The sequence below is a fragment of the Anthonomus grandis genome, chromosome 6 (genome assembly GCF_022605725.1).
Source record: "Anthonomus grandis grandis chromosome 6, icAntGran1.3, whole genome shotgun sequence".
Classification (NCBI taxonomy): Eukaryota; Metazoa; Arthropoda; class Insecta; order Coleoptera; family Curculionidae; genus Anthonomus; species Anthonomus grandis.
In genome coordinates this window covers 29,853,756-29,878,138 of record NC_065551.1, presented here as the reverse complement: position 1 = coordinate 29,878,138, position 24,383 = coordinate 29,853,756, and the positions used below count along the sequence as shown (strand labels likewise).

Genomic DNA, 24,383 nt, shown 5'->3' with positions numbered 1-24,383 from the left:
TATGGGACTATTGCAATATTGTCACGTGCGCGATTAAAAGTACCAAAGAAAAAAGATGAAAACTATTTATTACCTAATACTTAAAGACGCGTATACATTGAATAAAGGGGCGCGCTGGTTTCAATTAGTACGGCTTCTGGCAGGTTCGAGGGAGAAGGATTCAGAATGACATAAATAAACTATTTTTAGTATTATTAATATTTTCTTGTCATGCGGACTGAAGAGAATTAACTTGCCTTAATTGAATTATATAGGGAATACTCAAATATATGAGTTCCTAAAAATAGGGATTAATGATTAACAGATTCGGCGGTTTGGTGCTTTAATCTTCTTATTTCATTTCATATTTATTTAAATTTTATAAGCTCTTATATGTATAATATTTTAATGACTCTGTATTATTCTGTCTTATCAATAACTTTTATGATATGCAAAATTACTAATGTATATGTTGTTGGAAATAATTATTTGAATTTATTGTTATTAATCACAACCTGTATATTCTTTAATGCTACCTACAGTTATCGTATTCTAGTCCAGTCTTTACACCAACACCACATTTACTATACCCTGTTTCTTGTTTTACGCACACGGAAATTGAACAGCATGCAATCCCAATTTTAAAGTGAGGTTAATTTGTTTTTTTTACTTGTGTTTGTTGATATTTGTGTTACTTGACAAAGTAAAAGTAAACAGTAAAATTTTAAATTAAATTGCCTATTAATAACTCAATCACTTAATAAATAGGAAAAAACTTTGCGTTATATCCTCTTTTATAACTTGTAAAAACGATTGAAAAGAAAATGAATCATCCAGAAGTTAACCTAATGCTTTTACAAAGGAAGCCGGACTCTGTGGAAATCAACGATTTAAATTTTAATAGCGGCATTTTGGCTAAACATAGGTCTATCTTAAGAAATGCAAAATTCTGGCATAAATTTATTGTAAGTTTGATTTGCTCCCATCTTTACAATCCATTTTAGCCACATTACTTTCCTTTAAATCATTTACTGCATAAGTCAACTTTTTTCCTTAGATACCCAAAATGACATCTCTTCAAAACGTATATTATACGATATTAATCCTATTTCTAATAAACTATATAAAACTATAATATACTATGTAGAAAGAAAATATTTTAATTTATTTACAAATAATTCATTTATTTCTATTTTTTTTAAATTATTAGGCAATTCATTATATGTCTTAGATGCGCGGTCAATTGGGCTGTTCATTCCTATATTAGTTCTACTATATACTACATATAAGTTGGATTGAGATCTGGTGTTGTAGCTGTGAATTTTGTTGGAGTATGTTATACTGGAATTACATTTTAATTGTTTATTTAAGATTTTATACATTAATTTACATTGTTCAAGAATCAACAGTTTTTCCAAATTAAAAATGCCTAGTTCACTATACAGGGTTTCTGTATGTGTAGTTATCTCATAATTAAACATTATTTTAAGTACCTTATTTTGTGTTATTTGAACATCACTAAATTTTGTTTTACATGTACCCCATATATGTAAAAGATATCTTATATGTGATGAGAAAAAGGCATTATATACATTTATTTTGGTTTTATGTGTTAAATAGCTCCTACTTTTATATATGCATGGTACGAGTGAGAAAATTTTTTGTGTAATTTTATTTAAATGCATTTGCCAGTTAAGAGATTCATCTATTTGTAAACCGAGATATTTTACACAGGATGTCATTTCTAAATTAAAATTATTTATTTTAATGTTTATATTACCTATATGTTTATTTTTTTGCTTGAACAACATAAATTGTGTCTTATCGATGTTTATTTTTAACCTATTAGAAATTAACCATTTATAATACAAACTTAAATTGTTATTAATTATTTCTACAAGTTCTTGCTCATTCTCCTCTATGTATAATTGAGCCGTATCGTCAGCAAATGTAAAATATCGTGCATTTAGTTTTGCAGATTTAAGGTTTAAAACATATAATACATACAATAGCGGCCCGAGTACCGACCCCTGTGGTACACCATAGTTGTTTGTTAATAATTCGCTGCTAATACCGCTCAAATCAATATACTGCCTTCTATCCACCAAATAAGTATTCATAAGATTTAAGAAAAGTGCCCCCAGACCCAAATCCTGCAGTTTTCTTATCAACAAATCGTGACTAACCATGTCAAAAGCCTTTTTCAAATCAATAAATATTACCACCACAATTTTTTCCTGATCTAATGCCTTTGAAATGGTACTAATAAAATCAACAGTAGCAGCAAGGGTGCTACTATGTGTTTATAACAGTAATAGGTCGGTAGTTGTTCATTTGTTCCTTTTTACCAGATTTAAAAATTGGAATAATTTTATTTTTTTTTAATTCTTGAGGAAACACGCCAGTAGTAAACACTTTATCTATTAAATTTGAATTCTTTAAATTAATTAAGTCTAAGACCGTCACTCCATCTTCACCCGGAGAGGAGTTACATTTTAACTCCAACATAATCTCACAGACCTCATTTGGGTTGGTTGGTTCAATATTAATAAGAGTGTCACTGCTACTTACTTCTTCAAAACCTATGTTATCATGAGTATTATTATTATGAGTATTGTTAGGTTTGCTATTAAAAAAACTATTGACAAATTTCCACTGCCTTTTTTGATCAGTTCCTGCATGATCCCAGTCCTTACGAAAAAATTGATTTTTCAGTGTTCTAATTTTATTATTAACTTTATTTTTAATTTTTCGAAATTCACGGATTTTGAATTTTTTTTTATAAGCGTCATCCTTTTGCCTCATCATTTCATGAATTTGGCTATTTATCCATGTATTATTTTCTTTTATTTTTACTGCTTTTATATTTAGTGACTCTCTTTTAGCTACCTGGATCAGTTCAGTCAAGTCCCGAAATGATGATACAATAACAGACCTACTGATTTGACTAAATTTATATACAAATTTTTTGTAGTTTATCCAATTGATTTGATGGTTTACTTTTGGTTTATATATTTTACTATTATAATTTGTTTTAAACAAGAGACGATATTATCAGTAAGAGAGGTGTAGTGATTGTCAACACCTTCAGTTAATATCTTTGAACCCAGGTCCGATAAAACATGATCAATTATGCTCTTACTATTTACTGTTACTCTTGTTGCATTTTCATTATTAATTGTGTTACGTATTTTAAAGTTATTTATAGTTACCCATTTCCACAAAATGTTTTAATATCAATTATAATATATGCGTTTTTTTTAAAATTCAATCTTAATTTTAATTATTCTTTTGTACAATCTTAAAATATTTTCCATAACATTGCAATATATAGGTAATTTAGATTCAACAATTACTTTGTAATTGATTTGATTAAAATTTAACTGATATATAGTACCAGAGTTTCATATTTTGACAGTTAAATAATTAAAAGTAGTGGATGCTTTTGATACTGGATTATGTAGAGCAACATTTGACAAAAAATTTGTATTATAAATTTGCAATTTAGCTTTATAACTAAGAAAATCCTATATATATAATAATAGCTTCTGTATTAGGTGTAATTTTGCTTGTACTCAATATGATTATTCCAATTTTATTTGTATAAAATAAGTATTTTTTTTTACCGGTGTTTATTCAAATGTAATATCTGTTCTGTCTCCAATTATTTATTACTTTGATATTACAGTTATTTCACTGTTAAATTACAACTGTTTAGAAAGTAGATTTGCTTTTTCATGATATAATAAAAATACAATAATACAATTTTTTTTTCCAAAAATGGAAGATTTTGACTTTGGACATCTCAATATTTCATTAATTATTTTATCTTTACTATTATTAAAATTGTACCAGAAGCCAGACATATTAAGATGTTATTTATTCTTTAAGAAGTTTTACAACAGCAAAATAAAAAATTTGGATAACATAAATAATGCTTTCTCTTCACAGGTTTTATGAAAATGTATTTAATTTCTGTTGAAATATTTAAATTTTGATCACTTATATTCCTCTCTGTTCAGTAAGATGAACCTGTATTCCTCATCATAAATCTAGGCAATTATTTAAGTTTCACTATATGATAAGCCCTAACATACATATCATAAATAATAACTTTTATATTGTTTATTTAATAACTCATCAATACATTCTTTTTAGGTAACCAATACTGCAGGTTTAACAAGAAATGAAGTTCTGAAAGTAATACTTGACCACTTGCATCCTTTAGACTTAATTCCTGTATTTTATACTAAAGATTCCCTTAATTCTAATTCATATTTTTTTGCAAGAAATTGCGAAGCTGCTATTGAGAAATTATGCCAAGATAATTTGACTATTCCTCGTAGCAAAACTGATTCAGTAAGTAATTCTAGCATGTTATAGAAATCTTATGTATTAAAATGCTTTTATTTTTAGTTCCGAATAAGTATTATTTTAAATTTTGCTAACACTGATGATGTTAAAATTGATGTACAGAAAAATGTGTTTATTGTTTTAAAAAAAAGGTTTAATTCTGAAACTCAAGTTTTGGATTTGAACAGTTTTTACTCAGATCCAGGTATGATAAAATATTATTGTTATCAGCAAGAAATTGGATCTTACTAAATTTTAGACTTGACCGAATACTGCCCTCTTTCCCAGCCAAAAATTATGTATTTTGTGCTTCATATTGCCAAGAGTTTCGCTTTTGAAAAACTAATACTTTCAAATAATGGAATAAAGCTTCTAAATCCTCTTGATGTGTTGATTGGTTTAAAATTAACTTCTATTGATTTAAGTCACAATGAGGTAAGATTTGCTTTCAAGATTTGACAGGCTAATATGTTTTATAAATATATTTTACAATTACAGCTTCAGTCATTAAATGACTTAGGGTCATTAAAACATTTTAATGTGAAAAATTTAAAACTAACAGGGAACAAGTTTTGTGACTGTGAAGAAGATGAATATATTAATACAATTCGCCTTTTGTGTCCTACTGTTAAACTCTTGGTAACAAATCTCTGCATATAAAGATAAAAGCTATAATAAACATTTTTAAATTCCAGGATGGTATACTCGTTAGTTCTGATAAGAATCCAAGTTCAAAAAGATATTCTCTTTGTGACTATAGTTCCATCGACCTGGTGAACCAATTTTTAGAACATTTTTTCTCGGTATATGATGTTGATCGACGAGCGCTCTTAGGTTTGTACCATCACCAAGCTATGTTCTCTTTGACTTGCGTTTATTTGTCCGGACAATTGTCCTCTTCAACAGCATTGTAAGTATTCCACGTTTTAATCTGTATCGTTTGAAGCTTTAAATTAATTTTAGCCTTAAGTCATACAGTAACATATCAAGGAATTTAAAGAAATGCGCAGATCTTACTAAACCTTTTGAAGTACTATTTCAAGGGAGAGAGAGGATAATTGATACTATTTGTAAACTGCCTCCCACAGAGCATGATCCATACTCCTTTACCGCTGATTTAATAGATAAAACGGTAGGTTTATTAATGTCTCTGGATTTAAAATATTTGGTTTTTCAATTAATTTTGGCTTGCAAACCATGAATGTCATAATAGCGAGAGTTGCTTTGCTTAAGAAATTTTAAAATATATGGAAAAATTCTATAATCTTACCATGATTAAAATAGTTTCTAGAATATCATTAATAATAGATGTGAAACATGACTGTTAGGAAACGAATTAGATGCATTCAAATATCCCAAAATACACGAAAATGTTCCATAAAAGAAATAATCATGAACAATAAACAACTCTTAATAATATAGCACTATCTTTTAGAATCTATCTGTCTAAATCTAGCAAATCTCATCTTCATTGTTCATTATACTGTTCATTTTACCCTTTTATGTCATGCTTGCATTTAATACTTTAGCAACTATAAAACTGCTTGTTATTTTTTAGGAAACAAGGGCTGTTATGGTAGTAACAGGCGCATTTCATGAAAAACCTCAGTCCTTATTAGACAAGGAAAGATTTCTTGGGTTTTCGAGAACGTTTGCCCTAATACAAGAAAACGGCGAATGGTTTATAATGAATGATATGCTTCACGTTTACAACGGATTATCGTACCAAGAACGCAATTCATTTCAGAACGCTTTTGAACCAAATAAACTTATTAATAAAGAACTTATTCCTAAACCACAAGAAAAAAGTGATTATTCAGATTTAATTTCGACCATGAGTAAAATTGCAAATTTAAAAGAGGACTGGGCTAAAAAGTACTCAATTATGTCTTTGTTTTTTACCGATAATATAATCAAAACTTTTTTAGATGTCTTGAAGAATGCTCGTATGATTTAAAGGCGTCTTTAGAACTGTTTGTTAAATTGTACAAGGATGACAAGTTTCCTCCACAAGCATTTATTACTGGATAATTCATTGTAAGGTTAAAATTGTGTTTATTTAATTTAGTGTAAGTTTTATACAGCGTTTGGTTTAATCAAGATTTTCATTGTTCCATTTTTTTTGAAATTGGCAATAAAGAAGATTTTGAATGTCAAAAAATGAAAATATGATTTACTTTAAAGTTACGTTAAGGCCCTGCTTTAACGCTTTTTATACTTTTAAGTTTTACAGAATTTCAACGAGTAAATCTTTTATAATTAGTTTTAGTTATTAGTCTATTTTCCTTGAGGTAAATAAACTACTCAATATTCAATGACATAAAAAGTGAAAGCCGAAATATGTTACACCAGAATCACACTTTGAACCTACAACTCTTTCCCTCTTCGTTTGCAAACCAACCATAAGTGAAAGCTAAACAAAGCGCGGCAATCCTTGTCGTACGTAAAAGCATATGCCGTAACTTATTTATTATGTGATATCATGTAATACTGCTGCTGCAAGAAGAACTTTTCAGTAACTAATATTTAATCAATAATTTTAATATTTTAGTAATTATCCTTGTTTACACATATAGCTTGTAGTAATAGTGCAATTAAAAGGGGAGGTCTTTAATTTGTGGTGCTAGTGAATATTTGTCTAGTCTTTGGTCATACTGTTAAAGGTGAGTATTATTTTTAGTTATTTTAATTTAAAAATGCCCTTAAAGGTTCTCTAAGAATTAGTTTTTTTAGGTGTCTTATCAATAACAATTTCGATTTTCGAAATGAGGCTTTTTGGAAAAACAATAAAATGACCAATGATTACTTTTTTAGATAAAAATGACTTCCCTTCTATTAGTTTTTGCCATTCTGAAGCTCATTTCAGCTTTGCCATATGCATATCCTGTACCTGCACAAATCTCAAGTGATTATCCCACAGGACTAGAGTACGAGGGATCTGTGGCACTAAACAACGATCGTAATGAAATCATTAGTCCATTGTCTAATGTTGGGGATGTGGTTAACAGTAAAATTAACCAAGCTGTAAATGCCAAAGTGAGTTGCTTGTTACTAGTTTTGTTAATGCTATCTTTTTAAGCAATTTAAAAAAACTAAGTTTCCAGGAAGAGAAAAAAATTCACCAGCTAATTGAACTTTTTTCATTGGAAATTTGGAATTTGGAAATTTGGAAAAAATTGCAATTGAAATTAAAAAATGCTTTTTTTTCTGATCTTGGGCGTAATGTACTTATTTAAGCTACTCCAAGTTTACCCTTTTGATGCTCTACGAAAAATAGTTCTAGTAAATAATAAATCTGTTATATACATTTAATTTTTTCTACTAACTAACAATGGATCAGAAGATTGCTTAATAATCAAAGAGAAATAAATTGTTGAAATAGATTTAATCCAGCAGTAATACCTGCGCCATCTATTAGCTCGTAATAGTGTTTTAAGTTAATATAGAATATTAACTAAAGCTGACGCCATTGGTAGCAATGCTGTATTATTTTTAGGGTTTTTCTTACAACTATGTACCAGTTTTAGTGATTTCCCGTTTTTTTATTGAATTGTAGAGTAGAGTCGGTCATATTTGTTTGTTATTAAACCCACGTAAATTAATGATTCTAGCATTCCAGCTGCATGAAAATAAATGATAAATATATTTTATTAAAAAATATTTAAACTGCAATTGAGTATTTTTCAATGTCGTATTAGAAATTTTCGTATTACCTAGTCTATTTCTATAGACTTTTTTTCTTTTAAATAACTTCTTGTGTGAAAATAGTCTTATGATCAACTATGACAAATAATCTTATGATCGCCTACCTGAAACTTAGTACTAACAAATCTTTTTTAACTTATCAATTCCATGTATCTATCTATACTTCACTTATCCTAAACAAATCTTCATATTTTACTCTGCCGATTCTTTAATATAACCGACACGTTTCGCCCATTTATAAAATTCAACTCTACCCTCTATATGAAAAATTAGCTTATCACCCATTGTTTTATTAATAAATCTTTTACTCTCAATTGTAGAGTATCCAATTTGCAACTCCCTTCCCAGATTCCGGCAGGTCATCAGCAGTATTAGAAACAGCAGCAAAAGAATCATTACCAATACAGTTTGATATTAAATATGGTAATCTTCAACAGTTTGTTGCCAGCTTACTACATCCAAAACCAATAGTGGATACCATACAGGAGTACGAAAAATATGGCAATGATGGCAGTAAAGGGAGAGCTTTTAGCACTTTTGTTATCTCTGGTTATGAAGGGTTGTCTAACGCTTTGAATGCCCTCGTAGATGTAAGTATATGACTGGGACTACACAAGTAAAGACTGTTTCTTATTGCTTTTTTTTTGGGAATTTATCATTGCAGGTACCGTTCCAAGCATCAAAAACAATCGGACGCCAGTTAACTACTTCGTTAAATCAAGTTGGGGGTAAATTAGTAGGATTGGCTTAAAATAACTTCTTCTTGTTTCTTTTCTTTCTTTAAAGAACATTCTTAAAATAAGAATAATTTTTTTGTGTTAGAGGGGTTTAAGCTTAAAGTGAAAGTATAATTTCATTTTACCGAACCAAAATAAACTGCCATTATAAGTGTAAATATAGTATATAGATATTTTTATAAATTTATTTAAATAAACGTTTTTCGTTATATATTGGCGTGGATATTTATTTTTACAGTACGGCTTCTGTAGGAAGTGTAATCAGCTTCGTTAATAAAATTTCTGGAAATCATTATCAGATAATTTGGATACTGCTGCTGCAGTTAATTTTCAAGTGTAGGTGATATAGAGAAAGAACTTTGTTGCATTTTCTATAAATCTGCTCTATTTTGTTGCCAAATTTAAATAATATGTAGAAAATGTCAGCGCCATAAAATTTGTTTAAAATTTTGTTCGTCTAAATTTCAAATGTGCACGAAAAAATTACACACATTTGCTTGATCGACAAGAATTTCTAGTGTAGTTGTTATATTATCCGATTTGCATGGAAAAAGTCCCGGGTTCAAATCTGGTGTAAAAATGCTGATGTAAAAATGGATTAAATAACGCTGCAAGGTATGAGGGTTGTCCAGTTTTTAAGATTCTATGTAAAAATGTATAAAAATGAAGTTTTCTGCGGTAACTCATATTAAGGATATTTTTATTATTTAAATGAGGTTATTATGTTCTCTAAATGGAATATTGTAAGAAAAACGCATACAGCTGTTTTGTATTTTTTGTATTTGGTGTGCTAAATGCATCGTCAAAGATGAACCATAAACCACATCACCGTAGTCGAATAGCGGTAATATTAAACTGTCACATAATTGATACTTTATTTTGGATGGTAGCCATTTTTTTAAATAATTAAGTATTTTCAATGTTATATAAGCAATTTTTAATTTATTATGAATATGTGCTTGAAATGTCAGCGAATCATCAAAAAGTATACCCAAATTTTTCTCTTCTGAAACTGAGGCCAAAGGCATATTACCTATCTATTTGTGGAACAAATAATTGCCTAATTCTCTCAATCTGATATTTAGCATTAAAACATAGCGTACAGGATTTAGAGGAGTTTAGTTTTAAATTATGATCATCGGGGATTTTTTTTTAATTTTTCAAGTCCGTGTTAAATTTGTCAATATTTTCGCTTACATAATATAAAGAAAATGAAGTGTATATTTGAGAATCATCAGCATATTGTTGAATTTTCGAGTTTTCAATAGAATTGCTCATATCTGCAACATATATGGAAAACAACAGAGGGCCCAAAATTGAGCCTTGAGGCACACCTATTGGTACAAATTGAGATACTTGGATGAATGGTTTTATTAGTTTGATATCAAACATTAATATGATTAGAAATCCTTCTTGTGCATAATGTATAGTACTTTTAAAAAAAAATTAATGATTTTTTCGGAGGTGGAAAAATGTTGTATTTCATTTAAGTGTAAAATCCCCTTTTTGTAGTCATGGAAATTCCCATAAATAAACACGTTGTTACATAAATACAAAATGTTGTCGTAGTAAACATATAATTAATACGTTTTTTTCTCAATTCTTAGAATTACAATTTAAAGATATTTAAATTATTCACTTAACAATAAAGTGAAGGTTGTAGATTTTTTTTTAAATTTTACCCATCATAAAGTTATGGAAAAAAAAGATAATCCATTAATAACAAATTTTTATAATATTATTGGGTAAGTTGGTTAAATAATAAAAGCTTCCTTGGTACCGTCTTTAAGGCTGTTCATTCCACACAATATCAGTTTGGTGCTATAATCTTGGCCTCAGCAAGGAAAATGATGTTTTATAAAAAATAGTTAAGAAATTTCCTATCAACCTCAATGAGAGAATTCTGATATTTGTAGAAACTTATCTTTTTTTCTCAAATGTAAGTGATTTGCGGAATTCTGTGAGCGTTTGTGATCCCTTTGCCCCCAATCTAACCATCTATCAGGTTAATAAATCTATTTCCTTTTAGTCAAATCTGTTTTGACCTACAATTAAGACCTCATATAAATAATTTGTTCGGTAAACTCACTACAGTTTGTTGCTACTTATCGCCTAGAGAGTAATTTGAACTCAAATTCAATTTTGTCATATTACTTTGCTCACTTAGTAAATTGTTTAAAAATATAATGCTTTAACTGTTCCAGTCTTATATCTTAAAGGTATTAATTTATGCCAGAGAAAATTTAAATAGATTGGCATCCAGAAAATTCGTAGTACTAGTAAAATATCATAACCCACAAATACCTAATCATGATTAGTGAAAAACCTGATTAAAAAAAAAACAAAAAAAAACGCTAATTAAATAACAAAATAGTTTATTAAAAATGTACCTAAAATTTACAATACATTTCGATAAATTTCTTAAATTTATAATGTACTTAAATAAAATCCGTTAATAAAATAGTTAAAATATGAAAAAAACTTTCATATTAGTGAACATTTCAACAACGATATATTGCTTAAATAACATTTATTTTCGTTTAATAGCTTTAAATGAAAAATAGTGTGAAGTATTTAGAAAATACTGTTACATAATTAACTAAAGTCTTTTACATTTAAAATTGCCCTTTAGCACTTAACTAAAGTCTTTTACATTTAAAATTGCTCTTTAGCACTTATTTATTATTGTATATATTTATCTTTTCAAGCTCATTAAGTTTCCTTTTCTAATTTTTACATTTATATTATGTCTAAGTGTGCATTAACTTAAGTTTCCTAATTTTAATGTATCTAATTGCATTTTTATTACTCTAAAACTGGAATAAGTCACCCAATTATTCTAAAACCCTGTTTCTACCCAAGTCACATATTCATAAACTTTTATGTCTTATAACTTCATTCAAAGAAAAAATTAACAAATATGTTTTCTGATATTTCTGGCCTTAAATAGGTACTTAAATAAGAAAATACGTTTTCTTACAAGATAAATAATTTAATTATATACAAAACAATATTATTCCATCATATGTAAATTATGTACCAGAGGGTACTTAGTTTTCGCTTTTATAAAATCAAGTTTTATAAATGGTATATAATATTATCGTAAATAATAATGATATTAAAACAAAATTAACAACTAGGTATAGGACACGTAATTTACTGATAAGATTTGTAAGTTCTTGATCTTCGTCGGTGCTTCACGGTGCAAAATAGCAGCATTGAAGATATCAACCCGAAAAGCTGAAAATCGAAATATTATATTTAACAATTTGACTATATTCAGCAAGATCTGGTCACAAGTCATACTAGGAAAAGAAATGTAGGTGAAGAATTTCCAACTTCAGATAGAATATATGATAGCAAACGTCCGAAATGGATATAGGAAAAAGAAGATATATTTAAATTATTTTTAGCTTTTATTGATTATTTTAAAAAGCACATAATTTTTTTAGAAAATATGTATTAGGGTCAATAGTGCCTAATGAGTCAAACAATGTATGAAAAATAAATACAATTGTTAATTACTAATCGGGTGTTGGGCCGAAAATGCTATACTGACCTGAACAAACGCAACTGTCAACCCGACTAAACCGATGACTAGTAGGCGTTCTTTAAACCATTCATAAATTTTCTTGTAGCATCCGCTTTTGTAAATACTATCGCTGCGTTGTTGACCGCAACCCACGCCGTAATTAGCTGGTAGGCAGCAGGTGTCTGGGACCCATAATTGGTCCGGCCATGCATCTATCATGTGCCAGTCTTCGTAGTTTTCCACTCCGCAACATCTAAACTAAAAGATTAAAAAAACTTTGGACATTGATATAAATATGATAACGCAGTAGTTCAAACGAATAAGTCCTAGGAACGGGAGACAACTAATTCTCAATTTGAAGAAACAGGATCGGTAGAAAACAAAAAAGAGTTCAGCGTAGAGTACTTGATGAATCGGCACAATTAGAAGTATTAGGACATTTGGCTATGAGTCCTACATTGTCTCTACGTCAAGCTTCAGCGATAACAGGAATTTGTCATGAAACTAGACGTCAGTTACTTTAATTTAGTCACTTCCATAATGCAAATTAAGCTGCTAAAAAATATTTGTTTTAGCGACTAAATGCACTGAAAACTGAATGCACGGTTTTTTTTAAATGGGTCTGTAAATAAACAGAACTGTAGATACTGGAGTGATCAAATTTAGCGAATGTTTTCAGGGAAGGACACACATAGTATCCAGAAAAAATCAATGTGTGGGCGGGAATATTGGGTAATATTCATATCGGGCCTCTATTTATTAATGGTAACCTTAATGGCAAAACTCATTTGAAAATGTTGGAAACCACCATTCAACCTAAAATTGTTGAAGAAATAGAAAATCAATTGGACAGTCATGGGGGTACGAACCTAAACGAAAATTTATTACATTTTTAGCAAGATGGAACGTTAGCGTTTCATGTTAGACAATTTTTACATTATGCTTTCCAGATCAGTGGATTGGGAGAAGAGGTCCAATGGAATGGCCGGCAAGATCACCAGATCTAACACACCTCGACTTTTGTCTCCGGGGTCAATTTAAAAATGTTGTGTTTAAAACGCAACCAGCTTCACTCGATGATCTTCGGCAACGGTTTATTACATAATATGTGCATCTATTCCAAGAGAAGTGTTTCAAAATGTGACGAGTTTGAAAATAGATTATACTTTTGTTTTGCCCAAAATAGATTGCATTTTCAACATTAAATTAAATAAAGTAACACTTTATAAAAACAGAGTTTATTTTAATGAACTTATACCTTTCTTTGACCCTGTATAAAATTTAGGAAAAATTCTTGCGCAGGTGAATACTACTCCAAAGGATCTTAAATTTAAGTGACGCACCCTATAACCAAAATATGGTGGTTGTAGTTCCAGTTGTAGTTAGTTTTTTAGTTTTAAAGATAGTTCCATTAAAAGTATTCAAATTGACACACTGTATAAGAAGCCCTTGCTGCTAGGAGGTCAGCTCAACTCTGAATATTGGAGCGAATTTTAAATCGAAATAAATAAATGGAAATACACACATTGTAAAAAATATAGTCTTAAAACATTGTGTTTAGTGTGTAGTAGATCAGTTGCCTATTTTTGTGTGTCGAGTGTCAAACACTACATTGTTCTAAAACTAAATGTCACTAAAGTTATACTATCAGTTTGAATTTATATCGGAAACACATATTTTAATTTCAACACTTGCCAATTATCATTAAAATGAGAAATGAATTCATATAAAAAATCTACTAACCGTACTTTGTATTTCATCCCAAATTCCAACCAAATTATTGCTAGGCTCGGAGATGTTATAATTATGCGAGAGGCCATCCTGCAACTTCTCCACAAACGTGTGCTTTATGCTGTCCCTGTATACGAAGGCCAACGATCCGAAGATGAACTCGGCCACAAACATGAAGACCACCAAACTGAAATACTATCCATATATTTTATAAAAAAATAAACATTTTTAACGTGAATTAAATTTTAAAAAAATTCATCTATTTATAGAACATTAATTTGTTACATTTTTGTTTAATATTTTGTAAATTTCTCAACACATCTAAAATAAATTTTGCAATTTTAAATACACACATCATTGCCCTAAAACATCTACAAGCAATAGTAAACAGTTTGTCCAGTAGTCAAGTTAATTTGAAATTTATTATCCGTTGCAACTGCGGAAAACATTTGCTGTTCCTCTTCTTTGATTACTTCACGCGATTGGAAATCGATTCTATTTCGGGGTTTTAGGGTACATTAAACCTTCTGTTTTTAATGAGAAATCTTTGCGTATTTACACAAGTTTCCAGTGCCATTAGCTAATTTAATATCTTTAAGTGTGAACGATTAGCATATTTTCGACTTCAACATAGGTTAAAAATAGATAAATAAGTATCGTCAGACATGTAAATTTACTTATATCATAAAAAAATTGTATATTGACCCTGCCGTGTTTTAGGCAGGTAAATTAACATTAATTTTATGTATTTATTTTATCGCTTAGTATGGGTTCTTTTGAAAAATTATTGAAACTTTTAAAATCATCAGTTCTATTGCTCTAGTCCAAATAGTATTTTAACTAAATAATCAAAAATATCCATAGTTCAACTGCTTATTCATTGGCCTTAGGATTATCCAGACAGTCAGAAGATACTTGATACTGACATTTGGCAATGTACACTTAGTGTTTACTAAACTAACCCAGAGGAACCGCCATCGTAAAAGGCACTAAAAAAATGTTTTGAATCTTTTTCGTTTTGTAATATTTTATTAGGTTTAATGTAAATGATGAGGAAAGTAGAACGCAATAGTTTAGCTTAAGTAATTTCTGCATATAAAGGTGAAGGTAGCACCTGTAAGCAGGTAGTTATTTTGATCAGGAGATGAGATACAAGAAATAGAAACTCCTGCTCCTTATAATTTCTTTAGAGAATTTTCTTACTGGGACTATAACCAGATAGTTTACTTTGGATATCACCTACTTATGAGCATACATTTGCCTTGAATTTATGACCCTTAATACAGAAATGAATGAGTAGAAGTAAATGGTTCAATTACTATGGCGGCCACATCTATGTTAATGATAAACCTAAAATTACTAATTATATGCAGATATTTATGTTCGTTCAGTTAGGATAATCCTGGAGTCACAAGGAGCCAGTGGTCAAGATAATATTTCTGTCACAAAGCAGATTTTAGGCAAGATTTAACTAAATCTATTATTAAAGTTTAGTATCAATGTGGTAGTACAAATTTATGTTTCTTCTAAAATTCTTCAAGAATAAACAAATAAAATTGGTTTCGTCTGAATTATAGAATGAAAAGATTTAACTGGAAACGCAATTGAAGAATAATTGTAAAAACTAGTTAATCCGGTAAAATGCCATTACCCAATATAGTAAAGCAGTAGGAAATAAAATTGTAGCAAATGTTTTCTTCTAGCTATTTAACTCGAGCAAACCTTCTTCACAAAAATGTCTACAAATGATGACGACGACAGACGAGATCGCCTATGTTGATAGTTTATTATCAGGCAGTGAAATAGAAACTACAGAGCTTACTTTAGGTATTATTTACTTACGGTTATTAGCATACATCTGCTTTGAACCCATGATCCACAGCATGCAAAAAATGAAAGAATAAAAGTGACTAGTCCAATTACTATGGCGGCTACATCCGCACTAAGTAAAGCATATTGTGGTAAAAGGGTAGCGAAGCCTTCATAGCTGATTCTGAGCCAGATGCCAACGGCCAAGAGCACACATCCAGTTATCTAAAAATAATTAGTATTGTAACGAAATTGAGGGAGACACTTTTGTTGGGAAAGTCAAAAACTCTAACCTGACTTGCGTTGATTGTCGTTTAATTGTTTCCAAGGTAAAAACTGACCAAGCAATTAAAAGTGAATAAGTCAGCAAGTATACAAATTCTATAAAATTTAAAATACAGGGATTTACAATAATATAACCTAAATAAACCCTACTAATCAACCCCAATTAGAAAATACGAATAAAATAGTATAAAAACCAGGAGAATAATTAGCATATTTACATTTTCATAATAATATTTTATTTAGTAAGATTGTGTTATTCGGTAAAAAATACACCTATAACTTCAAGCTTATTTAATTGTATATACGCGATTTATTATTTAAAATTTACTTTAAAAGCATTTAGTGTATTGTAAGTAAATAGATGATTTTCTTTAAACTGGTTTTAGTAATGTTCAAGATGATCCATATATAAATCCAAAAAACTATTATAAGTTAATTACCTTTATTTTTCAAACGTTAATAAAATGTCTTAGGCAAAATTCAACCTTTATATAAACCAATTTCTTTGCATAATTTTGGTTATGAAATTGACTGGTATAAAAGATATCTTTTAGAAAACCTTTACAATTAAAGAAGAAAATTTACAATTATTATAATCTATAATAAATACATAGAAAACTGCTTTAAGCATTTTCATCTAATCCTTATATATGTATATTTTTTTTCAGGAATATTTTCTGCTTAAGATTACTAAAGTGATTCTTATTTAAATATGATGAAGAGGCTATAGGCAAATATCAAATTAAAAATCATATAGATGGTGGTGCTGATTAATAATAAATTTATTTGTAATGGATAATTGAGCCAAAAAATAAGCCACAATCAAATCATAAACCTTATTTCAACTATTAATAAATCAAAATTCAACTCGAAATTATAAAGCAGTTTTTTTAATCTGATAATTAGTAAAATTTCTGTTATTAATATTTGCTTAATAAAGTAAATATCACAAAAATTATAAAACAATCTCACTGGTTGAACTGATATAATTTTATTGCATAACTAGAATTATATAGGTTACAAACTGTTGCAACAAAATAGGAAATGTATTGATTCCCTATAATAGTCAACTGCATAGAAAACCTAATATAAATAATAAAATATCGTGGAAACTGGATCACATGAAAACAAGTATGTATGCATATTATAGATTACAATGACTTACGGAATATGTTTGTTATAAAATATAACCGCTAAAACCACAACGTAATAAATTTAATTCATAGATGCATAGTATTATAAAGTATGTGCTAAAATCACATTTGCGCGTTTTAATTGTTTATTGATTATATAACAGAGAATTTTAATATTTTAATAATTAGACAAAAAAAAAACACGTTAATTAAAGGAAGTATTTTTAAAACATTACAGGCACTCGGTTCCCTTTCAATCCATTTAAAGTTCTATCCTCTACCTAACCACATATTCAGCCCAAGGTATGTTGGTGTGCCAGAACAGGCAAACCACAAGGTTATTGTTCTAGAAAATTATGTTAATGAAGAAACTGAAGAAACTGTGCCAAAATATAATCATTTGAACATGTTGGGATGAAAACAACATCAGAGCAATAGTTTCCTTCGATAATAAGCCACATTTCTTTGATGCAACATTTTGATTACTAATTTATGCGAAATCTAGTTTTATTTTGTATAAAAATTAGAGTAATATGTTGATTTTAGTTAACTATCATATGTATATTTTTCTTTATGTAGTTCATATAAGTTCGACCTTAAAAAATTAACATTAATATTCCATTCTGCTCAAAAACTTGGCTTTTGAATCAAGATTTAGAAAGTTAGATCTAGAATCATTAAACACCGTATTTCCAAATATTCGTGTTTAACTCTAAACTGGTATTAAAACAAACCATTGGTTCTTGTATTTCTGGATTACACAAAGGCATCTGAAAGGACCCTGTACTCTACTCGACTTTTTATTGTAATTTTAATATTCTCCAAAACAGGCATCAAAAGTCTGAATATTTTATTATTTAAAAGGCCATATGTTTTTGAATCACTAGTTTTGTTCAATTTTCTAAAAACCTAAAAACCCTAAGACCTAAAAGTCCCAAATAGTTTTTTCAGATCTATCGTTGTACTGACATTCGTAATTTATGCTTCGGTTTTAAGTATAAAAGTGATTTCCGTTGATCTGTCTTTAATCATGGATCCACATCAAATTCAGCAGGTCTAATTGGCTTTTCGTACTGGTAATTCATCTGATTGTGAACTTATGTTCTGTTTTAACCAGATGTTTATAAAACTTCACTTGGAAAAACAATATTAATTTAATTTTTCATGAGGATTATTACTAACTTTTAATACTAGTAGAAATTAATCGGTGAATCAAACTAATATAAATGTTTGATGTGAGTATAATGTATTGCAATAAATAAAGAAAAAAAATTATAAAATCCTGCGAAAGGAATTTAAAAAAAATAATGAAAAATTTTTAGCCCTCCTACAGAATTTTATTATAGGTACAACAGATGTTTGTTTACGTTTTATAAATAAGGCGATAAGATGTAATCTACCGACTATACAAAGGCTTTTGAGAGAGTATAGCCGCTTAGCCATAATATTAAAACAGGTTGATGTGGGTGTATACCACGATGAAATAAAGAAATCCCAGTTCTTTTGTTCGTTAAATTAAATTTTTCGTGAGAAACTTGATCGTGATTCTTTATGAGCATGTTTTTCACCCTCATTTAGTGCATAATAAAACGAGAGCAAATTCTCTTCAGAAATATATAAAAATGTAGGGTAAAAACCTAAAAACCTCACACTTACCCAAAATAGTACGTTCACAAAACAAAACACTGTCCTTATGCATGTGTACCCACTACTGGACATCGTATGTTAGCCTAAAACAGAAAAACTACTTAAACCTTTTTGCTTTATTTAAAATAAATATAACATTTCAAAAGCACATCAGTAACTTGAGAGCAGTGTAATCTTTTATTTATGTTAACCTACGACCTATCGTGAGTTTTGTGAATAAAATTTAAAAAATAATAACCATGCTATTTGTTAAGATAAATTACTAAAATGTAATGCAATAGCATTGCAATGAACCTAAGAGACAGAAAATTGCGCAAATATGTCATGTTTCAAAGGATTTCATGCATTTATTTATAACAAAATCAGATTGTTTTTAAGCCCAGAAAATTGAAATAGTCATTTTTGTCGTTAATATTAATTCAAGGTTTGACAACGACATTTTCTTATAATTTCCGAGATTTTTCTAATGAAAAAATAGTTATTAAAATTAATTAGACTTATTTTGATTCGTTCTATTTTATTTCGAAAATTCACGACAAACCGTTGAATTAGAAACTGATATGAAAAGCAAAAAGCATGTAAAAAGTATCTTTGGTTTTACCAAAAGATATTTAAATACTTGAAATAAAAACTACTTCAAAAGCCTAAAATTGCGGTAAAAAAAAAACAAAGAATTTCTTCTAATGGTTAAAATAAGTGAAAAAATATTTACAGTTTCTGAAAGACATTGTATGCCTGAAAAAAACTAAAAAAATCTGTAAAATCCTGGAATAAAATTGATTTTTAATTTGTGTTAATTGTATTTTTGACTGTGTTAATTGTATATGATGAGTTTGTGAACCATTGGCAGAAAGGGAGTCATATCCAATATTATCCAGAGGTATGCTATATGGGTCTATTACGCACGGTCTATTAGGATCTACTTTGCACTTACGTATACACATAAGTAAAAACTCATTAACTGCATAATAATTGATTGATACAGCATACTTTCTCATTCGCCAATGTTTATCATGATCTTAAAACCCATTAGTTCGTGGCACTTTATAAGAACAATAACGAAGTCGTCATCAATACAGTTACGGACGATCAGCGACCAATTTGCGCTCCGAAACCTACTTTTTAAAACACCAAACAGTTCTCAGCCGCGACATGAATTCTGGTCATTTCTTTCTTTTACGTCTTCACCAGCTATTCCGTATATCGGTCAGATATATACGGTCCAGTTATGCCGATTTAAAAGATCTAAGACAGACCCAAGAACGGTATTTAATTTTTTTTTATGCCATATGTTATCTGATAATTTTGAATTACTTGTTTAAATGACCCCAAAAATTTGTTTTTTTCTGCTTTTAAATTTAGAGAACAGATACAAGAGTGATATATTTGATAAAAGGTATGGGTTTCTGGATAAAACCAGGAACCAGAAAGATTCAAGTTTCGACGTGTTACTAAATTATTCTCAAGACACTACAAAAATATATAAAATGTTTAACAAAGGTTTAAAAAAAATAAAATAGAAAGTAACCCACTAAACATAAAGGAAATATTAACATTCCTTGTTGGACTTATAAATTGAATTAATTACAGCCATATAAGTTAGATAGGTACAAAATTTGAAGATTGAACTATTTATGGGTATATTTTATATTATTTTTTAAGCATGTTCTCTAAAGGTACTAAAGAATACTTTATGTTCTAGTTATTCCATTCTACTTTCCTTTTGCATCAATGTATTCAAAATAGTTTGGAATAATACGATCATATTTTATGCGTATCCTAATCATTTCAGTACCTTAAAACACTAGTGATATCACAGATATAATGAGGCAAAATTGTTTCCTTAAATATCTGAAATATGTAATGTTTGCAACATTTATTTTGTTTATTTTATTTTTTTATAACCACTTCTTAAATCTTCCTAAAATTTAGGTGTTATTGAATGTGACAAACGGTGCCGATGTCGACATAACTACAAGTGATTTATGTTGTTTTTAGACTCCGTTCCAATAAACCTTCACTCATAAATAATTAATTTGTTTATTCTAAACTGCAAAGAAAGATAATTCTTTAATAAATATTCAGTAACACGATTAAATATATTAATAATTTAATGTAGCACTTAGCAGCAATCTAAATAGAGTGATTTTTATAATAGTTCTTTAAAAATCACGAGAAACAAGAATTGTAATGTTAATAAGAAATAAATATATTTTATTGTAAACTTATAGTTCTACAGATTTTGTTCTTTCAATTTCGTTAAAATTAATGATATGTTTGAGAAGTCATGGATCGAGTAATTGTTATCGATATCGATTAAAGTTGAAATAACGCATTAATAGAAACATACATTCGAAAGAAAAATTGACTTTAAGTTTGGTATTAAATATAAATATAATATTCATCCCTTATGGAAAAAATCACTATAATTGATATTTAATTCACATATAATTCCAGTTCAATAAACTGAAAAAAACGAAAGATTCGCCTTTCCGCTACTGAACTTAGTAGAATATAGAAAATATTTTATTGCATAATGAGAAGGGACATTAAATCAAATCAAACAAATAACAAATAAACAAATAACATCAAATGTACTAATATTTATAACTAACAAAATTAAAGATTCTTTTGGCTTTATTGTTGAACTAATTAAAACATCATAGTTTCATCTCTGACCAGAGTAATTAAGCATTTTATTCCTATACAATTAACCTTTATATTTAGGAAATGTGCTATAGATGATATATCTAATTAAAGATCAATATCTCTGCCTCCGTTGTTTTTATGAAATAATTGAAAAAAATGGTTTGAAATAAGAATCTGCAGACAATTATCAAGTTTCTGACAATTATTATTAAAATATGTATTAGCATATTAGCGCGTAGTGAAATAAATCTTATATTTCTACAATAAAGGGAAGAAAAATACATGCTCAGTCTAATATACGTATATTAGATATTAATTGAAAATTGAATCTTGTGTTCTCCCTCCAAGGAAATGTGGAAATAGTGAAGATACATTTTTATTTTAATATATCTAAGTTTGTGAATTTTTATAATGAAAATGTTTTTCCGTCGATCGAAGTTCAGTTTATATAAATAAAAAGGTAAACTACTACCAATAACTCCCACTTAAATACAATTTTGGATTACTCTTAAAAAGAACTTTTTTATACTTTAAAAATAATTTTCTAGAATCATCCATCATCACCTTCATAGATACTGTGATTATTGAAGAGGTTTTCTCACATGCTGCATTGTAATTACTATGTGTCACAAGTAAATTTAACATCACAACACATACACCAACCTGTATTAAAATTAGAGTTTTTTTCAACCCATGGACGCTGTTTTAACTTTCCTTATGTTAAATATTTGAGCAAACGTTATGATAACAATTTTCCATTAACTTGCTATATAATTTAAAAGGAACATTAAAAATAGCAAAATTAACAACTGATATCACCAAGTAAATATGCGCTTTAGAGCGCAAAAACTATCACATGGGTTATTAAGTATTGTTGATATAAAACTTGTTAACGCAGTTAATTTAAAAAAATATATAATAGTTGTAGTTTTTTCCTTGCTGTAGCTTAAACTGGAACGTAGTAAAGTATGAATAATGAAATCGTTAAAAAAATATATATAAAAGAACATTGTAATAAAATAATACAAGTTCAAAACAAGTTCATTATGTGAATTTCTGTTTGTGTCACTTACCTTTGCCAAAAAAACTATAAAACTTTTAACTAGTTAACACGTCCGCGATCGCATCCTGCAAACACTAACAAAAAACTGTTTTTCCGATGACGGAACTAGTTTCGGTACATAAAATACAAAATCGTTAGGGTTTATTTTAGTTGGCGTAATAAATAAACAATTTACGTATTGAACTGATCGGTAAAAATAGCCAAAGATCGTAAACCGTACGCTCTCAGAAGGTCAGGTTCGACTATACATCAGCCGCCGATTTGAATAAGCCTCCTCCTCCATTTTCGAATGTTGCTTATGTCGAACACGGACGAGTTCAACGAGAAAAAGGTAACGCGATCGTCAATTTTAGTCAGAGAGCGCATGCTAGCTTTAAATTGTTTTATAAACCTACTTACAGTATAGTGATATAATCAAATGAAATTGATTTATTATTTCAAGTTATAGGAAAAGGTAAAGGTCTGGTCAAGCAACTTTTCTAAAAATCGCACCTAAAACTATATAAGACTATATGCTAAAATTATCTTCTAACTTTAATAAAATGGAATATATATTGTAGTATAAAAGAAATAGTATATCCACCAACACTTTAAAAGTGTATTATTAAGCACATGTTCAATCAAGAATTAACTTTTGGAGCTGTTCGAAGGATTGAGAACCAATTTGCGATACGACCATCAATATCCACTAAATTTAAAACTATTTTTCGCACTTCGTGGACAATACCATAATGGTATGTAGCCTTGATTTAGATTTTTCATGAGCCTCTGACACTTTGGGATATGACCTAGTACGTAAAAAACTCGAGCGGTATGGTATTCATGATTTTTTAAACTAATGGCATTCTATCTGGCAAGCCAATATACAAAAGTGAACTTCTAGACTGAATAGCATACCTGCTGCAGCGATAAGTCTAAGAAGCAGCCTGTTCCCCAATATTATTAAAGGTTATTATGTCGAATCATCCATTAGTTATGTAATAGATGATGTGCTTTTGAGTTCTTCGAAGGATGGACATTAAGTCAATACAAGTATTTATCTATCAAAAAACAATACTATACTCAGTCTTCATCCTTTGACAACCTGTAATGAATTTTTTTTTAAACATTGATTTTATGGCTTCTTCTTCTTGATACGTTTTATCATCTCCAACTTATTAAAAAACTATAGATGAACAAAATTATAATGTGAATTATTTGTCGTGACCTCAGTTTATAAGTTTGCTTAATTTTTGCTTTTGTTGGAAATAGGTCAATAATAAAAATTAAAAATAAAGACACCAAAGCATTTAGAAAGTAAGGGAATCTATAAAATTCCATGTTGTGAATGCGATGGTGTTTACATCAATTAAACGTCAAGGTATTTATAAAAGCTAGAATTTCTGAACATAAAAGAAGTGCAAAACCTCATGTACTTATTAACAGCAATTCAAAAGCCGCTCTTGCTGAGCACTTTGAACAGTTTGAACATCCATTTGATTTTGAAAAAACAAGAATTATATCTAGACATGAAAATTATAAAATAAGACTCTTAAATGAAATGATTGAAATTAAAAAACACTCCAGTATTCATATTCATCTCCCAACATAGATAGTTATAACAAAACCAAAAAATTAAAAACTAGATTCATGAATTTCTTGTATTAATTATGATATTACAGTTATTATTATTAACGAGATACAATATATGTAAATATATATGAAGTTTTTCGTTTTGATAGAATTTTCCTAATGATATCTGTTATGACCTTTTGGTTTTT

At 28.8% G+C, this 24,383-nt stretch overlaps 3 protein-coding genes across 4 annotated transcripts; 2 read left to right on the top strand and 1 right to left on the bottom strand.

Annotated features, from left to right (window-relative positions):
• The first annotated feature begins 641 nt into the window (after nucleotides 1-641).
• Nucleotides 642-6,995, top strand: LOC126737891 (nuclear RNA export factor 2-like). Its single transcript, XM_050442977.1, has 9 exons — nucleotides 642-944; nucleotides 4,138-4,338; nucleotides 4,396-4,537; nucleotides 4,592-4,767; nucleotides 4,831-4,971; nucleotides 5,028-5,242; nucleotides 5,296-5,464; nucleotides 5,891-6,207; nucleotides 6,261-6,995. Exons 1-9 carry the CDS (start codon nucleotides 804-806, stop codon nucleotides 6,361-6,363), a joined length of 1,605 nt encoding a protein of 534 aa, XP_050298934.1. The 5' UTR covers nucleotides 642-803; the 3' UTR covers nucleotides 6,364-6,995.
• LOC126737892 (uncharacterized) lies at nucleotides 6,819-8,985 on the top strand. The gene is made up of 4 exons (XM_050442978.1): nucleotides 6,819-6,995; nucleotides 7,147-7,368; nucleotides 8,358-8,627; nucleotides 8,702-8,985. Exons 2-4 carry the CDS (start codon nucleotides 7,153-7,155, stop codon nucleotides 8,786-8,788), a joined length of 573 nt encoding a protein of 190 aa, XP_050298935.1. The 5' UTR covers nucleotides 6,819-6,995; nucleotides 7,147-7,152; the 3' UTR covers nucleotides 8,789-8,985.
• Nucleotides 8,986-11,132: 2,147 nt separating this feature from the next.
• On the bottom strand, nucleotides 11,133-22,906 carry LOC126737196 (tetraspanin-9). 2 transcript variants are annotated; one of them, XM_050441965.1, is made up of 6 exons: nucleotides 22,634-22,906; nucleotides 18,921-18,994; nucleotides 15,880-16,071; nucleotides 14,050-14,232; nucleotides 12,334-12,564; nucleotides 11,133-12,014 (listed from the first exon to the last, which is right to left on the bottom strand). In XM_050441965.1, the coding sequence occupies exons 2-6, from the start codon at nucleotides 18,981-18,983 to the stop codon at nucleotides 11,931-11,933; spliced, it is 753 nt and encodes a 250-aa protein (XP_050297922.1). In that variant the 5' UTR covers nucleotides 18,984-18,994; nucleotides 22,634-22,906; the 3' UTR covers nucleotides 11,133-11,930. The 2 variants fall into 2 exon arrangements, with proteins under 2 accessions (XP_050297922.1, XP_050297923.1); XM_050441966.1 differs by lacking the exon at nucleotides 22,634-22,906 and adding an exon at nucleotides 22,224-22,248.
• Nucleotides 22,907-24,383: the final 1,477 nt, after the last annotated feature.